The following is a 21,013-nucleotide window of genomic DNA, read 5'->3' as shown; positions in this document are numbered from 1 at the left end:
CAATTTCAAGCGTCCTCATGTTCCTGAGACCCTGGGTCCGTTCCCTGTCATCCTCTGCTTACCATTCCAGATGCCACTTATGGGTCTGCTTGAAGTCTAGCATCTGGGTTTAAATCCTAGCTCTAGTACTTAAAGCATGGGATAGTGACGTATTGTTTATGGGAAAAAGAATGACTACGCTGATGTCTCTTGCTGGTTACCAGGAACCTCACATGTACAGTTTTCTTTTTTAAGGTTTTTCTTTTCTTTTTTTTCCCCTTTTTTTGTTTTTTTGGAGACAGGGTTTCTCAGTATAGCCCTGGCTGTTCTGGAACTCACTCTGTAGACCAGGCTGGCCTTGAACTCAGAAATTCGCTTGCCTCTGTCTCCCAGAGTTCTGGGATTATAGGCGTGTGCCACCACTGCCCAGCTTAAGTTTTAAACTCTAAGATTTTGTCACTTGTAAAACAGGCTTTGGTTGTTTCTTCCTCCTTCTCCTCCTTTTTAAGAATTTATTTTATTTATATGAGTACACTGTAGCTGTCTTCAGACACACCAGAAGAGGGCATCAGATCCCATTACAGATGGTTGCTGGGAAACTGAACTCAGGACCTTTGGAAGAGCAGTCAGTGCTCTTAACTGCTGAACCATCTCTCCAGCCCTGGTAGCTTCTAAAGCCACTATAGTTACTGTGAGGATCAAATGAAACAAACAAACAAACAAAAATCTAAATTTAAAAAAAAAAAATCTCCAGCTAGAGAGATGGCTCAGAGGTTAAGAGCACTGATTGGCTTTTCCAGAGGTCCTCAGTTCAATTCCCAGCAACCACATGGTAGCTTATAACCATCTGTAATGGGATCTGGTGCCCCCTTCTGGCCTACAGGCAAACATAATAAATAAATCAGAAAAAAAAAATCTGCTGGTTGGTGGTAGTGCACACCTTTAGACCCGGCACTCAGGAGGCAGAAGCTGGTAAATTTCTCTGAGGTCAAGACCAACCTGGTCTACAGAGCAAGTTCCAGGACATCCAGAGCTATACAGAGAACCCTTGTCTCAAAAAACAAAAACCTAAGCAAGGTATAGTGAGTGGTAAACCACACTCCTGTAATACCAGCACAAAGGAGATAGATACCTTGTGTCTGAGGTCAGCTAGATTAAGACAGTGAGGTCAAGGCTATCTTAGATTACAGTTATGACCCTGTTCCAACAACAATAAAACACAAAGTCTTAATAAAATTACAAGTCTGAATTTTTTGTTGTTGTTTGAAATAGGGTTTTACTACATAGCTCAGTGTGGCCTCAAAAATCACGACACCAGGTAAGGTTCACCACCATGCTAAAACCTTCAATAGTCTCTCACACACAGTAGAAAGCTTAAAAAGTATCACTTCCCCGAGCGGTGGTGGCTCATGCCTGTAATCCCAGCATTCTGGGAAGCAGAGGCAGGTGGATCTCTGAGTTCGAGGCCAGCCTGGTCTACAGAGTGAGTTCCAGGACAGCCGAGGCTATACAGAGAAACCCTGTCTGAAAAAATCCAACCCCCCCCCAAAACAAACCAAAAAACAAACAAACAAACAAACAAAAATAAAAAAAAAAAAAAGAATCACTTCCCCATGGCTTCCCATTGTCACCATTTCAGTGCCGACTCCTACCAGCCACTCTGCGTTACAAACCTCCTTTCCACAGGACATGTGCTGCCCGAGGGCACTTGCAAAGGGACAGCCATACTCCAGTGCAGCCCCCTGCAGTTGGTTATGCCAGTGAGCAGCCTCCAGATTCTCTGCTAGGGTTTTCCTGTCTCTCAGGAAGCTCTGACAGGCTTCTGATAATGAAGACAGGGTTAATCTGCGGCAAGGTTTGTATGTGACAGTTAAGAGCCAACCCCTGCTGTGTTTCCAGGAGAGTACTGGGCACTCAGCGACCTTGCTTCACAACAGGGTCCAGTCATACAGTTAGTGAGCAGTGACGCCACTGTCTGAGTTCAGGGGTCTCTGCTGAGATGCTTTGCCTTCACTTGAACAGTTGTTCTCGAACATTCTAGGACAGACCTGGGTCCCCGGCACCACGGAGGTAGAGATCTGGCCTGAGACCCTTGGGTCATGGTGCAATGGCACTTACCTTCCGGGTTGTGCTTGCGAAATGGACCCCACAGGCCTTACAGCTAGGTTCCGAGCCTGTGGGGGAAGGGAAGGAGCTGTACCCAGGGTTGGAATAGGCTTGTGTCCTGGCTCCCTGTGGTGGTGGTGCCTCCTCAGGCTGTCCATCCAAGCAGAACCAGTTGCAGCAGGATGCCCACATGATAAAATCTGGCACAGGAGAGGAAGATGTAAGAGGTAAGATGTACCATTCCTGCACTTTCACCCCTGTGTGCACAGGCAGGGCAGAGCACATGCTCCACACTATGAGGCCCTAGCTTCAGGGGCCATGGAAGGCTTGCATCACCATCTGCACCAGAGTTAGTGTTCCAAATGCTGAAGACATTCCATCTGCCAGAGCCGGTGAGACACCATGCTGGTATAAAACCTCATCCTGACTAGTTTAATCTGAAATCTCGCTTCATTAAAATGTATTCTTGCCTTACAATTACAACCAGCTTAACACCCACTTTATTCAAGGGCACTGTCTTGCCCTGAAGCTCAGAAAGAACTTTCCCTCTCACACACACTAATCATTGGAGGGCATGTATTGTAAATGGGCAAAGCCAGATGCAGTGACATATACCTGCAGTCCCAGCTACCTAACTAGTTGAGACAGAAAGGGGTAACTTGAACCTGGGCAACATAGCAAGTTCTCTGAAAAAACAGTATATAGACTGCATGCCTTTAATCCCAGCACTCAGGAGGCAGAGGCAGAGACAAAGACAGGTGGATCTCTGAGTTTGAGGCCAGCCTGATCTATGAGTGAACCAATGTTACACAGAGAAACCCCATCTTACAGCCAGACTTAAAGAAGCATATAGCTAACACCCAGAGACTAACAGGAAAGCTGAGACTCGTGAAAGCCCAGCTCTCCGACCCTAAATCCTCAGTCTTATCCTTAAACCACGTTCTTTTTTGACTTTCCCTCCCCCTAGTCTATACAAGTAATATCTTAATCCACACTCCTGATCCACTAAGCTTCTATAATTGCACTATTCTTTTAAAGATCCATCTTATTTATGTGTACATGTGTCTGTGTGAGTGAATGGCACATGTGTGCAAGAACCGTGCAAGGTCAGAAGAGGGAACTAGAGTTACAGGAGGTTGTGAGTGGCCTAACAGGTGAGAAGAACAACTCAGAAATGACAAGAGTTCCTCTTGGAGCCGAGCTATCTCCCTAGCCTTCCGGTGGCACTTCTAAAAGTTCTCACACAGATCATTTACTCTCTGCTCACACTTTAGCTCATTGAGGGCAGGGGATACTACCTGGCGCCCAGTAGAGCTCTGCATGTAACAAATGTCCAGTGATGTTGGGTACTTGTCAATCAGTGCCTCTGTGGTTTAATTAAGAGTGTTTTAACTACTTAGGTATTGAGGGTAAGGTTGATTTTTAAGTTCACATAACCAAACGTATCCAACCCCTCAAATGTTAGAAGGGCCTGATGAAGTTCTACTAAACACTGAGCACTGTGGGGAAACCTGAGTGTGTCCCACAGCAGAGCAAGTGGTCAGCTGCACAGACATTTTGAACCTGAGCTCTTTGCTTAAAGAGATACTAGATGAAACATCTAGTGTTGTTATCCAATAATCCACAGACACAAATGGATATTTCCTGCACTGTCTCTTTTTAACAAAGGCATTTTCATAGTTCAAAGACAGAAACGGGAAGGAACTAAGAGGCAAATCAGTCTAACATTGGTCATTTTTATAAAGGAAAAAGCAGGGCACAGCAGGGAAGGGAGGGTGCAAGGTCCCATGGGTCATGACTTTAGGCGTCCTGACTTCTCCAGAACGTTTTAAACTTTCTAACACAGCCTCTGACACACTTATGATGTAGGTCACTTTCTTCTATAGGCACCTTGGATTAGCACCTGACTCCTTGACCACCACCCCTATGATGTGACAGTGTCCAGGCTGTGCCCCGGTGGCTCAGTAAGGGTTTCTGACTAGTCAAGCCATCTTGGCTAAGCACACACCAACACCATCTGTCCTTCTGTCTGTCACTTACCAGAGGAGCTAAGTTACCAGGTAAGAAACCCAATCTGCCTTACTGCAAATTCATAGCACACATGGTGTGAGATGGTAAAGACCATGTCGTGCATGCATCGTAAGTTAATGAACTTCTGTGGAGTTTGTTTTGAGGCAGCTCTTGAACTCGCTACATAGCCAAGATGTCTTGGAACTCCTCAAGCTCCTGCCTCCACTTCCCGTGTGTACCACCACAAACAGCCTAAAAGGAGTTCTTTGTTAACAAGACCATGAGTAGCATTCCCCTGTAAAGGGAGTTGTATGGTTCTTTAAATCACATGTTAACATGTCTGAGTGCATGCTGACAGGGAGGGCACACGTTCTGCCCTGCCCTGCTGCCTGTGGGCTGTGCTGTCCACCTTTAACCTGTGTCACCTCCTCTGGATTTCATGCCTGTCCTCTGACAAGGACAGTAAAGCACTCAACACATATTAGTTGCTTCTGTCTGCACTGTAAAAATACCTTTTACTACAGTTTCCTCCGGGAAGGCAAAGGAAGACTATAAACCTAGAGGCTTCACTAGCTTACCACGTGGCTTTCTGGGCCTGTCCATGGGACAAGGCCATGGGTGACTCAGGAACTTCTGTTAAGCCCTCACCTGAGCCAGGCATACAGTACACGCTTTAATTCCAGCACTCAGAAGGCTGAGCAAGGCAGAGCTCTGGGAACTCAAAGCCAGCCTGGTTGATGTGGTTAAATCAGAGCTAGTCAGAGCTCCCTATAAGACTCTGTCAAAAACTAAACCAAGAACAGAAGAAGATCCCTGCACTCATACACACGTGTAACTGTTCCTAATGCCAATCCCTTTGTCCTTCCCTGTGCTCAGGAGCCATCCCCAGGGAGTTAATGGTCTACCAAGTTGACAGTGCTCTAAGAGAGGTTTGAACAAAGTAAGGGGGTGGGAGTGGGGAGTGGAACTAGGACAAATATGCAGAGGCAAAACACGGAAAGAGTTCACTAATAAAGGACCATATCCTGATGTGACAGCAGGGAGCGTTTACCAGCCAGTCAGGAATAGGAGCATTTTCTACAACAAACAATAACAAATAATATATACCACAGAAGAGAGAGAACTACAAGATGCTTAGTAAGGTTGTGGGCGGTGGGGGTGGGGATGAGGTAAACAACTTTACCAGGAGCCATGGGGAAAATCCTGTATTCCAGGGGAAGGAAGCAGGACTTTATGGGGATATCCTTACTTGATATGTGAGTTAAGTTGATTAAGAATTGAGTCTTAGCCGGGCGTTGGTGGCGCACGCCTGTAATCCCAGCACTCTGGGAGGCAGAGGCAGGCGGATTTCTGAGTTCGAGGCCAGCCTGGTCTACAGAGTGAGCTCCAGGACAGCCAGGGCTACACAGAGAAACCCTGTCTCGAAAAAAACAAATCCAAAAAACCAAAAAAAAAAAAAAAAAAAAAAAAAAAGAATTGAGTCTTACACCTGTGGCACATGTGTGCCCATGTGTGCACATCCAGGTGGAAGACAGGGATTTAGGAGTGTCTGATGTACTGGAAATACATAGAACAGAGTGAGGCAAGAGCGTGATTAGATGTTCTGGGGCATGTGAGGCTTTCAGAAAGGCAATCGAGGAGAGGTGACCGACGGGGGCAGGCAGAAGATGCTCACAGGGGGCAGAACCGGAAGAGCTTTGCTTCAAAGTACTGAACAGTGCTGCTAAGTAGCCCAGGGAGCGGAACACAGTCAGGATCTCAAACTCAAAAAAACGCCTGAAGTCCTTTGCCTTAACAAAGTGCGTGTGCTCTGCTTGAGCGGTTTGGAGGAAAGCAGCTGACTAGTGACCACGGGAAAGAGAAGGAGAAATGAGACTCTGAGGTGCTGCGAGGGTAAGCTATCTGGAAGGAAGGGAGAAGGCAGCGGCTGGAGAGGACCCAGAGCCGCTAGTGTAAGTGCAGACAAACAGGTCACAGATGAAGAGAAGCCATCAGCCATCAGTGAGGGGAACAAGGGCTAGGGGACAAGGAATGTGACCAGGCCAGGGACTAGCACACTCTGGGACAGGGTCAGCCATCTTCCACCACTCTGGAGTGGAGATGAAGGCAGATGGGACCAAAGAGAAGCTGGTAACACTGATGGCAACAGAAACGTAAAAGAATAAAAACCGGAGTCCAGTCTTGGCTACTTATTATTTCTGGGGATTTGGAGCAGAGGCAGGGTATTTAGCCTGCACAAGGGCCTAGGCTCATCCCATCTCCATCATGACAAAGAAGTAAGGAGTCCTAAAAACAAGCAAAGGAAGAAAGAGGTAAGGGCTCTGCCGCGTGAGCTCAGAGACAAAGGCTGCACCAGCCTGATGAGCCCTTAGGAGGAAGCAGCCTCTGTGACGAGGCATTGGGACTGGACCAGGCCCTCCTCCACAAGGACACTAGAGCTACCATCAGCCACTGTGCTACAAGATCAGGCCCACTTCTGGCTAGGAGACAGGGCAGCTTAGCTTCCTCCACAGCCTCTCTTTCCAACCTCAAGGGCCTCTTCTAAACATCTTGGAAAAACAGCCTATTCTTCTGCTCTGAAAGGAAGCAGATGGCCCCCTAAGAAGACTTAACTCTTGACACACCGTGACCCACAGGTCCATGTTCATCTGGGTATGGGCATTCAGGGAGGGTTAACTATGGAACAGAGGAGGCAAGTGACAAGAGTGCCAGTGTCAAAATACCTCAGACCTGGGTCACTCTAAGAGAACAAATCCAGGCAAAGTTTACTGAGAAATTTAAATATCAGAAAAGGACCATCTGCTAGTGTGGTCAGTTAACTAACATACTCATCTAACAGCTACATTCATGGGAGGCTCCCAGGGCAAGAGGCTGTCAATGCTAACAATGCTAACACCATCACTAGAAAGCTAAACTCTCTTCTTTTGGGAAGGCACTTCTGATTCCTTAGTCCTAAACAAACATCATCTGATTACATTGCTAAATGACTAACCAAATGACTAACTGGGGGACCAGCTTTGGGGAGTGGGTAAACAGGACACTTTGAAAGCTCCATTCTCTGTCCTTTCTAAATCTTAAAAAGAAAACAACCACACCTTTACTGAGGGCTCAAAAACTCCTCCCAAACTCCTCACCCTACTCTGAGAAGGATTTTGGGCAAACATGACGTTCACTTTAACTGTGCTTGGCTGAGACCTTCCGCCATGCATGAAGGGCAGCAGGTAGGGGATGAAAGGTGGGAGTGAATGAGAACACCACACCGTTCGTTCCCAGAGGACCTACAGGAGAGGCGAGTGTGGTTAATGAGCAAACGGACTTTATAACTTTGTGAGATATGCCGGCATTTAATGCTGAAAAACTATGGTGTTAACAACAGAGCAGAATATATTGCCTATTCCAGGTAGGTTTGGCACACCACCAAAGAGGCAAGAAGGCAGATAATATGTTTTTTTTTTTTTCTATAGTCTTTGTTTACATTCCAAATGATTTCCCCTTTCCTGGTTCCCCCTCCCTATAAGTCCCATAAGCCCTCTTCCCTCCGCTGTTCCCCAATCAACCCCCTCCCACTTCTCTGTCCTGGTAATCCCCTATAGATAATATGGTTTCTAAAAACAAAACAAAACAAAACTACCTCCACTAACAAACTAGATTCCTAATTTTAAAACATTCCTCCATTGTGAACACCTCTCCAAGGCAAATAACTTAAAGTAGATCACTGGCTGTCAAGGGCCTGGGCTTAAAGGGAGTGGGGATAGAAAGGGAGTTCTAGAGCTAGAGAGATGGCTCAGCAGTTCTGAGCACTGGTTGATCCTCCAAAGGACCCAGGTTCAATCCCCAGCAACCGCATGGCAGCTCAGAACTGTCTATAATTCAGTTTCTAGAAGCTCTGACACCCTTGCACAGACATGAATGACCCCAAGGTTTGCATGCAACCTGTTCTGATTCTAACTAAATGTTCAGTGCACTGAAGTGGCTCTGCAACAGCTTCACAGATGCAAAGAGCTACATCTAGGAATTAACACATTCATAGTATAGGACCTTACAAAGAGTCCTTAAAGATACCCAGTTGGAGTGCCCCCACCACCACCTCCAGCCTCAGGGAGGTACCTTTTGACACAGCAAATCACCAAATGGCTGAATCACCAGGGGTGGTCCACCTATGGCCACTAATGTATTCCTGGAACGGTTGACAGCATCTAGGCTCTAAGTGCATAAAGCAAAGTATCCGGTGTTATGGATTGGATCGTTAATACAGGATGGGTTGAGTTTCATCTTGTATGCTATCCTTAAAAGGCAATTAAAGTACAACTGAAGAGGCTTTGGAGGGAAATGCTGGGGAAGGCCTATCAATATGGCAGAGTCGAGGCTCTCTGAAGTAACTGATAAGTAAGTATGTATTTGAGAAGTGAAGAGAGAGTAGTCATTTCTTCCTCCCTGCCAGACACGGAGCCAGGTGCTTCATCTAGAATTAGCTCCAGCAAGTCTAATACGGCAGATCTATTCACTTTCAGGTAAGAAAGCCAAGGTTCAGAGAAGTACGTTGCTGAAAGTCACAGAAAATAGATAGCAAAGTCAGGCCCTAACCATGGAGCCACAGACTTAGAAGTCAGTCTACCCTGTAGCCCGCCACCCTGGCTCTGACTCTACTAGAACTTTTTTGTCAAAGTACAGGCATGTTTCAGGATCCCCCAGGTTTTAAAAAACTTTTTCTTGTCATAAGACAAGTACCAATTACAGGCCCAAGTGTTGCCACCAAATTCCCACCAGTACAGCAAGAACCGGAAGAAAGACTAACAAATGTTGGTGAGGCTGCAGAGCAAGTAGGATTCTAACACTGATGGTAGAAGGAGGACCCTGAAATGTGCGTCAGTAATGGGGGCAGTGGGGGTGTGTACAGACAAGTGAGAGTTTGTGTGTGACACAGACAAACACACATTTATTTCCATGGCTTTGAAATTCTGCTTCCAGGCATAATACGCTCACCAAAAGAAATGCATTCGCCAAATAAAAGTACACAAAAATATCCAGGGAAGTCCTGCTATAATAGCCCCGAGCTAGAAACAGCCCAAATGCCATCAATAGCAAAATGGAGAATTATGTTTAAACAGCAGGGAGATATATACAGCAGCACAGACAAATCTTATATAGATCTGATGCTGACTGAAAGAAACAGGTGCCAGTGTATATGTCCTAAATGATCACATTCAAAAGGTGTGGAAATCAGGATAGTGTATTCCAGCATGGTGGCATATCTCACAGTCCCACCGACTAGGGGGACTGAAACAGCTAAATCACTTGAGCCCAAGAGCTCAACCCAGCAAGACGGAAAGAAACCAATCAGCCAGCAAAATCTGGGACAGAGGTGGTGCTTGTGGATGACAGGCGGGAAGAGGGACGGGGACTTCAGCTAATATTGCTTCTTTTTAATTTTTTATTTATGTGTAGTATGTGTACCTGTTTTGTCTGTATATGCACATGAGTGTAATGCCCACAGAGGCCAGAAGAAGGCATTAATTTTTTTAGGACAGGGATTATAGGCAGTTAAGAACTGCTGGACATGGGACATAGGTGCTGGGACTGGAACCCAGGTGTCCCATAAGAGCAGCAAGAGCTCCTAGCCTCTGAGCCATCTCTCCAATCTCAATGCTTCCACAGACAAGTAATCACACAGATATTAGAATTCATTCAATCATATGTATAGTTTGTGTGTGTTTCTCTTGTGATATGTGGTGGTTTGCTTTGTTTTGTTTTTTAATTCTTCAAGACAAGGTTTCCCTGGGCATGGTGGTACATGCCTTTAATCCCAGCACTTGGGATGCAGAGGCAGGCAGATTTCTGAGTTCGAGGCCAGCCTGGTCTACAGAGTGAGTTCCAGGACAGTCAGGGCTACACAGAGAAACCCTGTCTCAAGTATGGAGCAGAGACTGAGTAAAGGGCACCCAGAGACTGCCCTACCTGGGGATTCATACTATAAACAGTCACCAAACCCTGACACTATTATGGACAACAAGAAGTACATACCGAAAGGAGCCTGTTATGGTTATCTCCAGAGGGGCCCTGCCAGAGCCTTACACATACAGAGGCAGATGCTAGCAGCCAACTATTGGTCTGGGAGTGGGGTCCCCAGTGGAGGAGTTGGAGGACGGACTGGAGGACCTGAAGGGTTTACAGCCCCATGGGAAGAACAATGATGTCGGCCACCCAGACGCCCCAGGACTCCCAGGGACTGAACCATCAACCAAGGGGTACACATGGTTCCAGCCAAAAGTATGGCAGAGGAATGCCTTGTTGGGCATCAGTGGAAGGAGAACTCCTTGGTCCTGTGAAGGCTCTCAATAGATGCTCCAACAAAGGGAAATTAAGGAGAGAAGGTAGGAGTGGGTGGGGTGGAGGGACATATACTTGGAGGCAAGGGGTGAGAGGAGGGGTTGGGTTTTTTTTGGGGGGGGGAATGGGGGTAGGGGGGAACCAGGAAAGGTTTTAGCATTTGAAATGTTAATGAAGAGTATACTTAATTAAAAAAAAGAGAGAAAAAGAAAAGCCCTGTCTCAAAATACAACAAACAAAAAGACAGGGTTTCTCTGTGTAGGTAGGCAGCCCTGGACTATCCTGGCATTCACTGCACATCAGACTAGCCTTGAACTTACAGTGATCTTCCTGCCTCTAGGCCTCCATATGTGGGGATTAAAGCCATGTGCCACGGTGCAGATGCAGTTTTATTCAGGACTTGTTTTTGAGATGAGGTCTTTCTATGTGGCCCTGGCTGTCTTAGCATTTGCTCAGTAAACCAGGCTGGCCTTGAACTCAGAGATCCGCTTGCCTCTGCCTCCTGAGTGCTGGTATTAAAAGCGTGTACCTTAATACCATCTTATATGGGATTTCTTAAGCACCTACTAAGATATATACAATTTGAAAGGACAAAAGAGAAACCATCTTGACGCTCACCCCTCTAAAGTTCATTTTCTTTACTTCAAAATACCTTTCAAATTTTTACCACAGTTCCCTAACAAGCTTCTCCAAGCTCCTTGGCCCAGGTGCTCCACAGAATCTCTCCTAAGTCACCAAAGCCTACTGCAAGTGGCCAGATCTTACTGACACCTCCATACCTTCATCCCTCAGGCTTCCAGCATTCCAGGACACAGTTCCCCTCCTCCCTCCAGCCCCCTCCCAGCCTGGGGCTCAGCACTGTCCACTCTTCTCTCGGGCCAGAGCTCCCTGCTGGTTCCCAGTGTCCAGGCACTCAGCACTCCCACCACACCTCAGGCGGCTCTCCACAACACTGCAGGTTCCCATCAGCACGTCCTCCACTCCAGCCAGTCTGCTCTTCAGCTCCCACTTCCCTCTTCTCCTGGGTTCTTCAAGTTGGTGTGTCATCTGCCTGGACAGCTTCCCCTGGTCTCAAGTGTGACTCTGTCTCTGGAATCCCTCCCCATTTAAACACACTGCCCCCATGCCCCTGCTTTCCTTCATATTCTTTGTGATATGTGACTCCAGAGGCCCAAATTGCCAAACAGCAATCATATTTTATCAGCACAGCTGAGACATCGAGTCAAAAAGACCACATTAACAGCGACAATGTGACTGAGAAAGAAAAAAAACCCTTCTTGAGATAAATGCAGGGCAGCTAATTTAAGCTTGAGTCTGTTCTGGGTATACCTGTTGTATGGGTGTGTGCACAAGTGGGGGGACTACAATGCACATGGGTACCAGTGTGTGTAAAGGACAGAGGTCAACATCCGGGGTCTTCCTCAATCACTCGCTACCCTACTTTTTGAGACAAGTTCTCTCACTTAACCTAGAGATCATTGCTTTTCGCTAAGCTGGCTGGCCCGTGAGCTCTAGAGATCCGCCTGAGTCCACCTCTCCGGGGCTGGGATTACAGACGCATACAACTCTACCAGGGCGTTTCTGAGATGCTGACTACCTAAGCTCCTGGGATTTGAAGCAAGCACTATACCAACAACTAAGCTGTCTCCCCAGCTCCTACTTAGTCTTAAGTCTGTATACTTCCCAGAGGTAGGTAACTGCAGGGATGAAAAGTGACATCCAGAAGTACCTGGCCAAGAGACAGACATCCGACAGGCAGCACACTGCAGACATTACTAAACTGTGCTATGATTCTAAAATGGCAGCGGCCTGTGTGTTTCAGTGACTCCTTGTCTTCCTGGTCACCTGGCATTGTGTTTCAGGGCTGGGTCACAGCTGGAGGATTATACGGCCCACATGATAAGAAGCCCTGTTTCTTAAGAACTCACCTGAAATTTAAAATCATCTCTCAACTTGGAAGACTGCTCGCTTTTAAAAATAAGTTGATCAGGTAAGAGACTTGAACTCCCTGAAGCTGTTAAATTTAGAATCTCAGGGTTGTAACTGGAATTTTCCAGCAAACCTGCCTGGGGCATCTGACCCTGACTTGGAAGATTTAAGATGCTGGTGACACTCCCAGTGAACATCAACTAGGTGACTGTTGCAGTCGGAAGCAAGCAAGCTGCAGTGTGAACCATAGTACCAACTGGCCTCACGTGCTGGGTGTGCAGCAAAGGAGCATGTTCTTTCTGAGTCTGAAACTATCTCTGCGATATTTATTTCAGAATAAAGAACTCAGAACCTCTAAGTCACAGAGGAAACAAGAAGATGGTGGAACTTTAGAACCCAGGTGAATAAAAACCCCACTGAAGTGGTGCACAGGCCAGACACAAACAAGACTTCACAAGGTAGGAACTGCCTTCCAAGTGCTTTAAATCCTAAGGGGCATACATACCCCCATCCTTCAAGGCAGTACTCGGAATGTACTTGGGTAATAGATAATATAGATTCATAGATGGAAATTGTACCTGATAGATAAATTTAAGAAGACAAAAAAACAGTATTGGGAGAGAGAGTTGTTCCCAAATGATGTGTTTTAGTTTGGTTTTCAGTAAAACTGGTCCTTAAATCCTGGCTGTCATGCTAGTGTACTTGAATGTGGTCTCTGGGCTTCAAATTAACAGGAATGAACATCTCTACACAGCACAGGCTGGCCCCACAGGAGGCGCTCTGCATGGAGAAATCTTACTTGTACTAAGTTTTCCACCCTTCCATAAAGCCTAAGCCTGTAACCCCAACACTTGGTGGGGGGAGGGGATCAAGAAGAGTGCAAGGCCTAAGCTATGTCTTACACACACACACACACACACACACACAAACACACACACGCGCACGCACGCATACATGCACACATGCACAAATACACACACACAGAGGCACCACAAGCAAGCAGAGGTCAGTGCTAGGCATAAACATTATCGTGCAAAGGACTGTAAGAATCAAATGTCTGCTTCTTCCACAATAGCTTCCCAAGCCTCCATGCCTACACACTCCTGAGTCTTTAGGGAAGTTAAGATTAGCAGCTCCTTTTCCTACCAAGCTAGAGAATTCAATACAAAGAATCGGAGCCTTAGCAGAGAGCTCTCTTGTGATACTGTTTTGAGTGGCAAAAGGAAAACCAGAAGAATTATTCACATTTGAGGTTCCTCAGTGATCCTGGAAAAATCCGATCTGTCTCACACACACACACACACACACACACACACACACACACAGGGAGGGAGGGACGGACAGAGGAGGGGAGAGGAGGGAAAGGGGGGGAGAGAGAGAGAGAGAGAGAGAGAGAGAGAGAGAGAGAGGGAGAAAGAGAAAGAAAGAAAGGAAGGAAGGAAGGAAGGAAGGAAGGAAGGAAGGAAGGAAGGAAGGAAATGTCCAGGAACTCACTCTCTAGACCTGGCTAGCCTTGAATTCACAGAGATCAGCTTGCCTCTGGTATTAAGTGTTGGATTTTTTGTTTGTTTGGTTGGTTTGGTTTTTGGTTTTTTGGATTTGGTTTTTTCGAGACAGGGTTTCTCTGTATAGCCCTGGCTGTCCTAGAACTCACTCTGTAGACCAGGCTGGCCTTGAACTCAGAAATCGGCCTGCCTCTGCCTGCCAGAGTGCTGGGATTACAGGCGTGCGCCACCACCTTCCGGCAAGTGTTGGGGTTAAAGGCATTTTTCTAAGAACAAAGTAAGAATGTTCCAAAACACCTAATACATGTTGAGTTATACCTGCATCTAATGTCTCATTGAGAAATTAATCTTACACAAATCCAAGTTAAAATTAAGAGACCAGGCTATGCAGCTACTGGGTAAGAGATGTGAGACCAAATTACTTGAATAATTTAGTGTCCTACAGAAAGAGGTGCAGCCTGCACAGTCCATTTGCCTGTAGTCAGCACTAGTAACTCAGTGGGTTCACTGTGAGAGAAGAAAGACAGTGTTTCCATCTGAAGCAGCCTGCAGGAAAGAAGGAAAGAAGTTCTTCATTAGAGGCTCTCACCACCTCTAAAGATAAAAAAAAAAAAGCTACCCCCAAGCCAACCTTTCAACACTCGAGCACTGTCAAAAGAACAAAAAACCACTCCTGAGGATGCAGCATTTTAACTTACATATCTTGGAGGTCATGTGCTTTTCCTACTGTATGCTTATGTATGGTTATGTATGCTCTGGCATGTTTCTAAAGATAAAGCCTTTAATACTCACGATGCCTCTCGGCTTCTATTGCTACACATCTTTGTTCTGGGAGGTAAGACAGGGAGTCAGAGAGGGTCTCTCTCACAGCTTCATTCCCAGTCTTAGTGCCTGCTGTATGATACACATCATCAAATCATCCACTCTCACTAAGGATAACAGAACCTTCCAAAATAGTCAGCATTTCATGTTCCACAGTCATGATTCTAAAATGACCGGCAAATTAAGAGGCATAACTCCAGGTAACAGCAGCGGTGCCTTTAAGGGGCAACCAGAGCCACTAATTTGAAGATTCTTCTTCCAAGTAAGTAGTGTCCACTTATCACTGAACAGAGAAAACCATAGCAGGCTGCCCTGAAAGGCACAGAGCAAAGTTAATGTTGGAGGTTGTTCTAGCGACAGGAGACCAGAAGCGGGTGGGGAGTGGGAGGAAAACAAGGCCCTCACTCCTGTTCCTTCCCTGCCCGGAAAGGCTCACAGGCATCCAAAGTCTTGGTCATAAAGCTGTGATGGAAGCTGCAAAGAAACACAAAAACAAAATAGAACATCAGAGAAACTAGGAACCTGAGAGCCCACCTCTCCAGCGAACATGGCGGGGCTTAGGCTGCCCCACTCAACACAGCCTGCACAGGCCGGAAGAAGCAACAGTAAAGAACAGCAGTGGACACAAGAGGGTCTTGGGACGTAAAGGGTTAAAACGACACTGACTAATGAGCATCGCAGAGAGACCACACTTCCTGCCAGCATCAAGTGAGCTCTATTCCTGAAGTGGGAGCCATTGTAAACAACTGAAAAACATACATAACAATCACAAGTTATAAATGTTCTTGGAAACTCCCTGGTTTCAACTAGTCTATGACAAATATCTGCAGAGGGATCTCAGCATCTGCTCCAAGTTCAAGGAAAAGTAATTCCTACCAATGGAGCTGTGCCAAAATATCACCCCCGGGGTCTGACCAATTAAATGGCTGCTTCTTAGTGTGGCGTTTAGGAGAGATGACAGATTGAACGCTGCAGCATAAACCCACACATTCATTTCAGCCCAGGCACTCTGCCCCAAAGGGGAAGTCAATCAGAAAAAGAAGTAGTTTGGAGTGAAGTCTTCTAACGAGTCTGAACACAGAATAAACGGACCCACAGTTTAATTACTGCAGAATCATCTTCCATCAAAACTGATGACACAGCTCATCAGGACTAAAGAGACTCCTCTCCCTCTAGTCCTGTGTGGGAATCAGGACTCATCAGATAAACTTTTCAGGACTTTCTGCCTTGAGAAACTGCTTTCACAAAATACTATCACACTGGCAGACTACAGGTGAGCCGAGATTAAAATAAAGCCACAGGCTATCGGGAGAGGACCCTTGGTGCCCAGGAATAGTCAATGCACTAATTCTGATTAGGATCAAATACTGCAATTTGCTTTTCTTCTAAGGTCGCCTGCACAAAAGTTACTGTGGCCAAATGTAATGAACAGAACCCCTTTAATGAATTAAAATATGTATGTCAAGTATTTACCCCAGAGCTTAATAATAAATGTACACCCAGGGAAAGGTGGCTATGAAGAAGGTGGGTTTTTTAAACTTTGTATTATATTAGAATTTAATGTTATTACATTTGGGACGGGCATGTGCCAGGGCTCATGTACAACCGGAAGCTAACTTCCCGGGTCAGTTTCTCCAACCACATGGATCCGGGATCAAACTCAGGACCCCAGGCTTGGCAGTGAGCACCTCTGCCTGCTGAGGCTTCTTATTGGCCCTCTACTTTATTTCCAGGCAGCCTCTCTTGTTTTTTCTGCAGCTGTGCCTTTGTGGGGCTCGATCCTTGGGTTTCACTGTCCCATCTCGCTGGAGGAATGCTGGGACAGGAGGACAGGCTTCTTAAACACAGGCTGCAGGGGCCTGAACTGTCTTGCTGGCACATTGCTAAGCACATTGCTTAAAGTGTTTTACTTTTTTTTCCCAGCTGGAACCTATGTTCCTGAGACTGGTCTTGAACTCATGGATTCAGCAAGCCTCCCACCTCACCAGGTACGCACAGTATTCCTGGCTTGGCTTTTGCAGGTTTTTAGAAGACAAAGTGTTAGCATTCTATCTAAACTCCACCCCACAGTTACCTGGCAACAGCCAGGTAGGCCTGACCCACTATAAAAGGGGATGCTAGCCCCCCTCCCCCCCCCCCCCCCCCCACACACACACGCACACACTCTCTTGCTTCCCTCTTGCTTCTCTCTTGCCCTCTTGTGCTCTTACCCTTCCCCCTCTCTCCACGTGGTCATGGCCGGCCTCTACTTCTCTACTCTCTCCCTTTTTCTGCCTCTACTACCCTCTTAACTCCCCTCCCCATGCCCTGAATAAAATATATTCTACACTATTGTGGCTGATCCCACCAGGGGAAGGGATGCCTTGGCATGGGCCCGCCGAGACACCCCCTTCCCCCACACCTCATACCCCTCCACAGAACATATTTCCCTATCTCTCTTTATCATTTTATAAACACGTCACAAAGATTCCTTTGTTGGTTTGGGGTTTGTTTGTTTGTTTGTTTGTTTTTACCTCCATTAGACAAGCCAAAACCTTTAATCCAGTTCAATCTAGTTCTTAGCAAGAGGCTCAAAGATCTCTGTTGTCTTTCTCACTGGCTCTAAATAAGTGTGGAACCCCTTGAAGAACTTCCCAGAGCTGCTCACAATGGCTGTCCTTCTGCAGGCTAGGCTGTGACAATACTTCCCCTTTCTATTCCACTGCAGTAAGTTTCCACTTGTCTTCCTCCCCTGCAGTCCTGCTGACTGAGAACTCCTCTTCCTCTCGGTGCCTGTCCACCAGGTTGGGGTAGAGGGTGCATTCTCACCGTCTGACCCAGGGCGGCAGCGGAACCAGCACCACACTGCAGCTGGATGCCCGGCAGTGGTAAATGAAGAAATTCAGACCAAGCACCTTCTTCCTCCCAAACTCTTAGCTTGCTCTGATGTTTAATCAATCTAAAACTTACGCTGACTCTCTGCAGCAACTTCTGATCCAGCTATGTGGGACGTGCCCAGAAACCATCCCAAAAAGCAAAAGAAAATGAACATGTCTAGTCTGCTAGTATCACAAAAAACAAACCACCACCAACAACTGCCCTCCTTCATATTTTACCATATTCTTTCCTACCAAAGAATGCCTGTGCTTAATCTGGCCCTTGGATATTACTTTGTCGTTATTTCACAACAAAATACAAAATAGTTACTGTTCACATCCGTGATAATATTAAGGCCCCAGTGCTGATTTTAGGAAGTTTTGTCCTCTCTACCTTGATTTGCAAAGCCACTAGCCCAGCACTGACCCCAACACTCACTCCCCGCCCACTAGACTTCTTTGCAATGTGGCTGGGATACTGAATGTGGGGGGGGTAAAATGTAATCAAGACCTTTACCTAGAAGGCACATGTGCTCTGAGCATGTCAGTTCAATATACTGAACCAAGTTTACTCTGTGCATAAGGAATAACACACACGGGGCTGAAGAGATGGCTCAGAGGTTAAGAGCATGACTGCTCTTCCAAAGGTCCTGAGTTCAATACCCAGCAACCACACATTGGCTCACAACCATCTATAATTGGGATCTAATCCCCTCTTCTGGTGTGTCTGACAGCTACAGTGTACTCATATACATAAAATAAATAAATCTTTAAAAAAAAAAAAAGCTGGGCGGTGGTGGCACACACCTGTAATCCCAGCACTCTGGGAGGCAGAGGCAGGCCGATTTCTGAGTTCGAGGCCAGCCTGGTCTACAGAGTGAGTTCCAGGACAGCCAGGGCTACACAGAGAAACCCTGTCTCGAAAAAACCAACTCCAAAAAAAAAAAAAAAAAACCACACACACACACTGTAGCTCAGTGACCTGAGCTGGTTCTTAAGTGTCTCCAAACAACTCTACAGTGGAACAAAAAGAAACGACAGCTTTAAAGGTGTTAATAGGACTGCTCAGAGGAGGTGCCTACTTTAGTAGCCAACAATCCCAATGACTTAGGACAATAAAAATATATTTCTTGGGCTGGAGAGATGGCTCACCGGTTAAGAGCACCGACTGCTCTTCCAGAGTTCAATTCCCAGCAACCACATGGTGGCTCACAACCATCTGTAATGGGATCCGATGTGTTTTTCTGGTGTGTCTGAAGAGAGCAATGGTGGTGGTGTACTCACATGCATAAAATAAATAAATCTTTTTAAAAAAATGTGCCTCTTAGTCAAATGATAATTTAAAAGGAGACCTTTATGTGCCCCTAATTATAGCTCCAGGACAGCCGAATGGACCAGTTCTGAAGCAACTCAGCAGTTTTAATAATCCACAAAGATTCCAAGGTGACTCCCTGCAGGTGGCTATCCCACAGCCAGTCTAGTCCCCTAATGAAGGCAATAAAGCAGATTTCACAGTAGGAGGCAATGGAAGGGCGGGTTGGGTTTAGAAAAGGGGGGCTGTCAAGATTGTTTACCAGCTGAGTGACCCCAAGGCAAATTACTTATTTAATAGCTTCTCCAGAGACTGGGGGGGGGGGGGGTGGGCAGATGAGTAACTAGCATTAGAGTCAACCTCCAGTATGCAAGGAAAGTCTCAATTCAAAGATGAAAGATCGTCACAAAGGCCCACAGTACTTTGTAAACCACCATGGTCAAAACATACAGAGAAGGTGCTAGGAATCCTGGAGCCTCACAAAAAGAACCTGTTACTCAAAAGTCTGGTGAATTAAGTGCTAAAATTTCCTATTGTTATTTAAAAAAAGGAGTAGAGACAATCTTCCACCTATCAAAAGAAGCAGGCCAACAGGAGTCAGCCCAGTGCCATTTCATTTTTTATAAACTGTAATATTGTAGAAACCAGGGAAAACACCATGCCTGTGACCCCAAAGAATGGCCTGGGTCACAGAAGAAAAACTGCTATGTACAGAGAGAGGCAACAGCTGTTTTGTGGTTGAACATGAAATGTCCCCATAGGCTCCAGTGTCCCCAGGGGATGGCTCTGTTTTGGAAGGCTGTGGAACTTAAAGGAGATGGAGCCTAGGAAGGGGAAGTCGGCAGGCACTCTGGGTGTGCCATCAAGTTTTAGGGCCAGGCCCTACTGGTCTTACTCTCTGCTTCCTTATTTCTACAGACACAGTTCGACTAGGCATGTTCCTGGCACCAAGCACTTCCTGTCATGGTAGACTGTATCTTACATGTATCTTACAGGCTTACACCAACTGTAAGCCAAAAGACAAGAACAAAACCAAAGTTTTTTTCCCTAAACTGCTGTGTGTCAGGCACAGACCACAACTTTGGGAAAGAAACTCCTATGTATATTAAATGGCTACTGTATTACCTCCCTCTCACACAAGGGACAGATTTCTCCAGGCAACATTTCAATATTAAGTCTTGGCCTCCAAGATGCTCCTCCCTTAGCCTCTTGGATGCTGGAAAAATTACAGGTGTGCACCACCACATCTGGTTCAAATCTTGACTTTTTACCCACAGCAAGTTTCAAAGTGCAAACACTCAGGCTGCAGTGAAGATCAGCACATTCTGTTTGAACCCAGCTTCCTGTCCAGGGTTAGCTGACAGCTCCACACGGCAGCTCTCCAGCTCAGTGTTAAACCCTGGGCACATAGGGGTAACTTTTCATAGTTTCTGACAACTGGCTCACTGGACAGGAACATCCATTACTATTTAAAGTTGAAGATTTGCCTGGTGAGCACTCCTTTTTTTGTTTTTTTGTTTTTTTGTTTTTTGTTTTTTCCGAAACAGGGTTTCTCTGTATTGCCCTGGCTGTCCTGGAACTCACTCTGTAGACAAGGCTGGCCTGGAACTCAGAAATCCGCCTGCCTCTGCCTCCCAGAGTGCTGGGATTACAGGCGTGCACCACTACTGCCTGGCCTGGTGAGCACTCTTAACAGTCTCAGACCTCTAAGACATGTTCTGATTTCCTGTGCCTCATTCTGCCATCTGCCCTGCAATGCAAACTAAAAATGTACCACAAATGGTGTTGAGATAAGGAAATGAAGTCCAAAACAAAACATGGAATATGAAGGCTGGAAAAAAAAAAGAAGTTGGAAATATTTTTATAATTAAATGTTGGCCCCCATTCAAATGCAGAAGAAAGATTTCTGACAGCTGGTTCCCAAAGAGCAGTTCTTTAGAAAAGAGTGTATGAGACAATTCAAAGGGTCCTTGTGGTACACACTGCCCTGAACCAAACCTGCCACCACCCCGGCAGCTACTGTGGAACACTGCAAGTGACCTCAGCCATGTGACAGGCCTGCGGCCTGCACGCCAGGTCTGGACCACGGCCTAACTCCACTGCTTTCCAGTGCTAGACGTCCCCCAGACGACATTCAGTGTCAGGAGTAAACACCGGGCACAATATCT

The 21,013-nt window shown here is 46.3% G+C and overlaps 1 protein-coding gene and 1 long non-coding RNA gene across 9 annotated transcripts in view; one reads left to right on the top strand and one right to left on the bottom strand.

The window, feature by feature from the left end:
* The window catches only part of Rffl (ring finger and FYVE like domain containing E3 ubiquitin protein ligase), a 68,312-nt gene that overhangs the window by 15,417 nt on the left and 31,882 nt on the right, over positions 1–21,013 (bottom strand). For all 8 annotated transcript variants that reach the window (XM_052197269.1, XM_052197270.1, XM_052197271.1 and 5 more), the window contains exon 2: positions 2,098–2,285. In XM_052197269.1, coding sequence (XP_052053229.1) covers positions 2,098–2,277 — 180 coding nt within the window. In that variant the 5' untranslated portion in view covers positions 2,278–2,285. The remainder of the gene's footprint in view (positions 1–2,097; positions 2,286–21,013) is intronic.
* LOC127695255 (uncharacterized) lies at positions 15,571–18,312 on the top strand. The gene is made up of 3 exons (XR_007979927.1): positions 15,571–15,951; positions 16,602–16,666; positions 17,416–18,312. It is a non-coding gene; the product is annotated as an uncharacterized LOC127695255 (long non-coding RNA).

Source organism: Apodemus sylvaticus, chromosome 10, assembly GCF_947179515.1.
Source record: "Apodemus sylvaticus chromosome 10, mApoSyl1.1, whole genome shotgun sequence".
Lineage (NCBI taxonomy): Eukaryota > Metazoa > Chordata > Mammalia > Rodentia > Muridae > Apodemus > Apodemus sylvaticus.
Note: the sequence above shows the minus strand (reverse complement) of the source record. Positions and strands in the feature narration are given on the sequence as shown.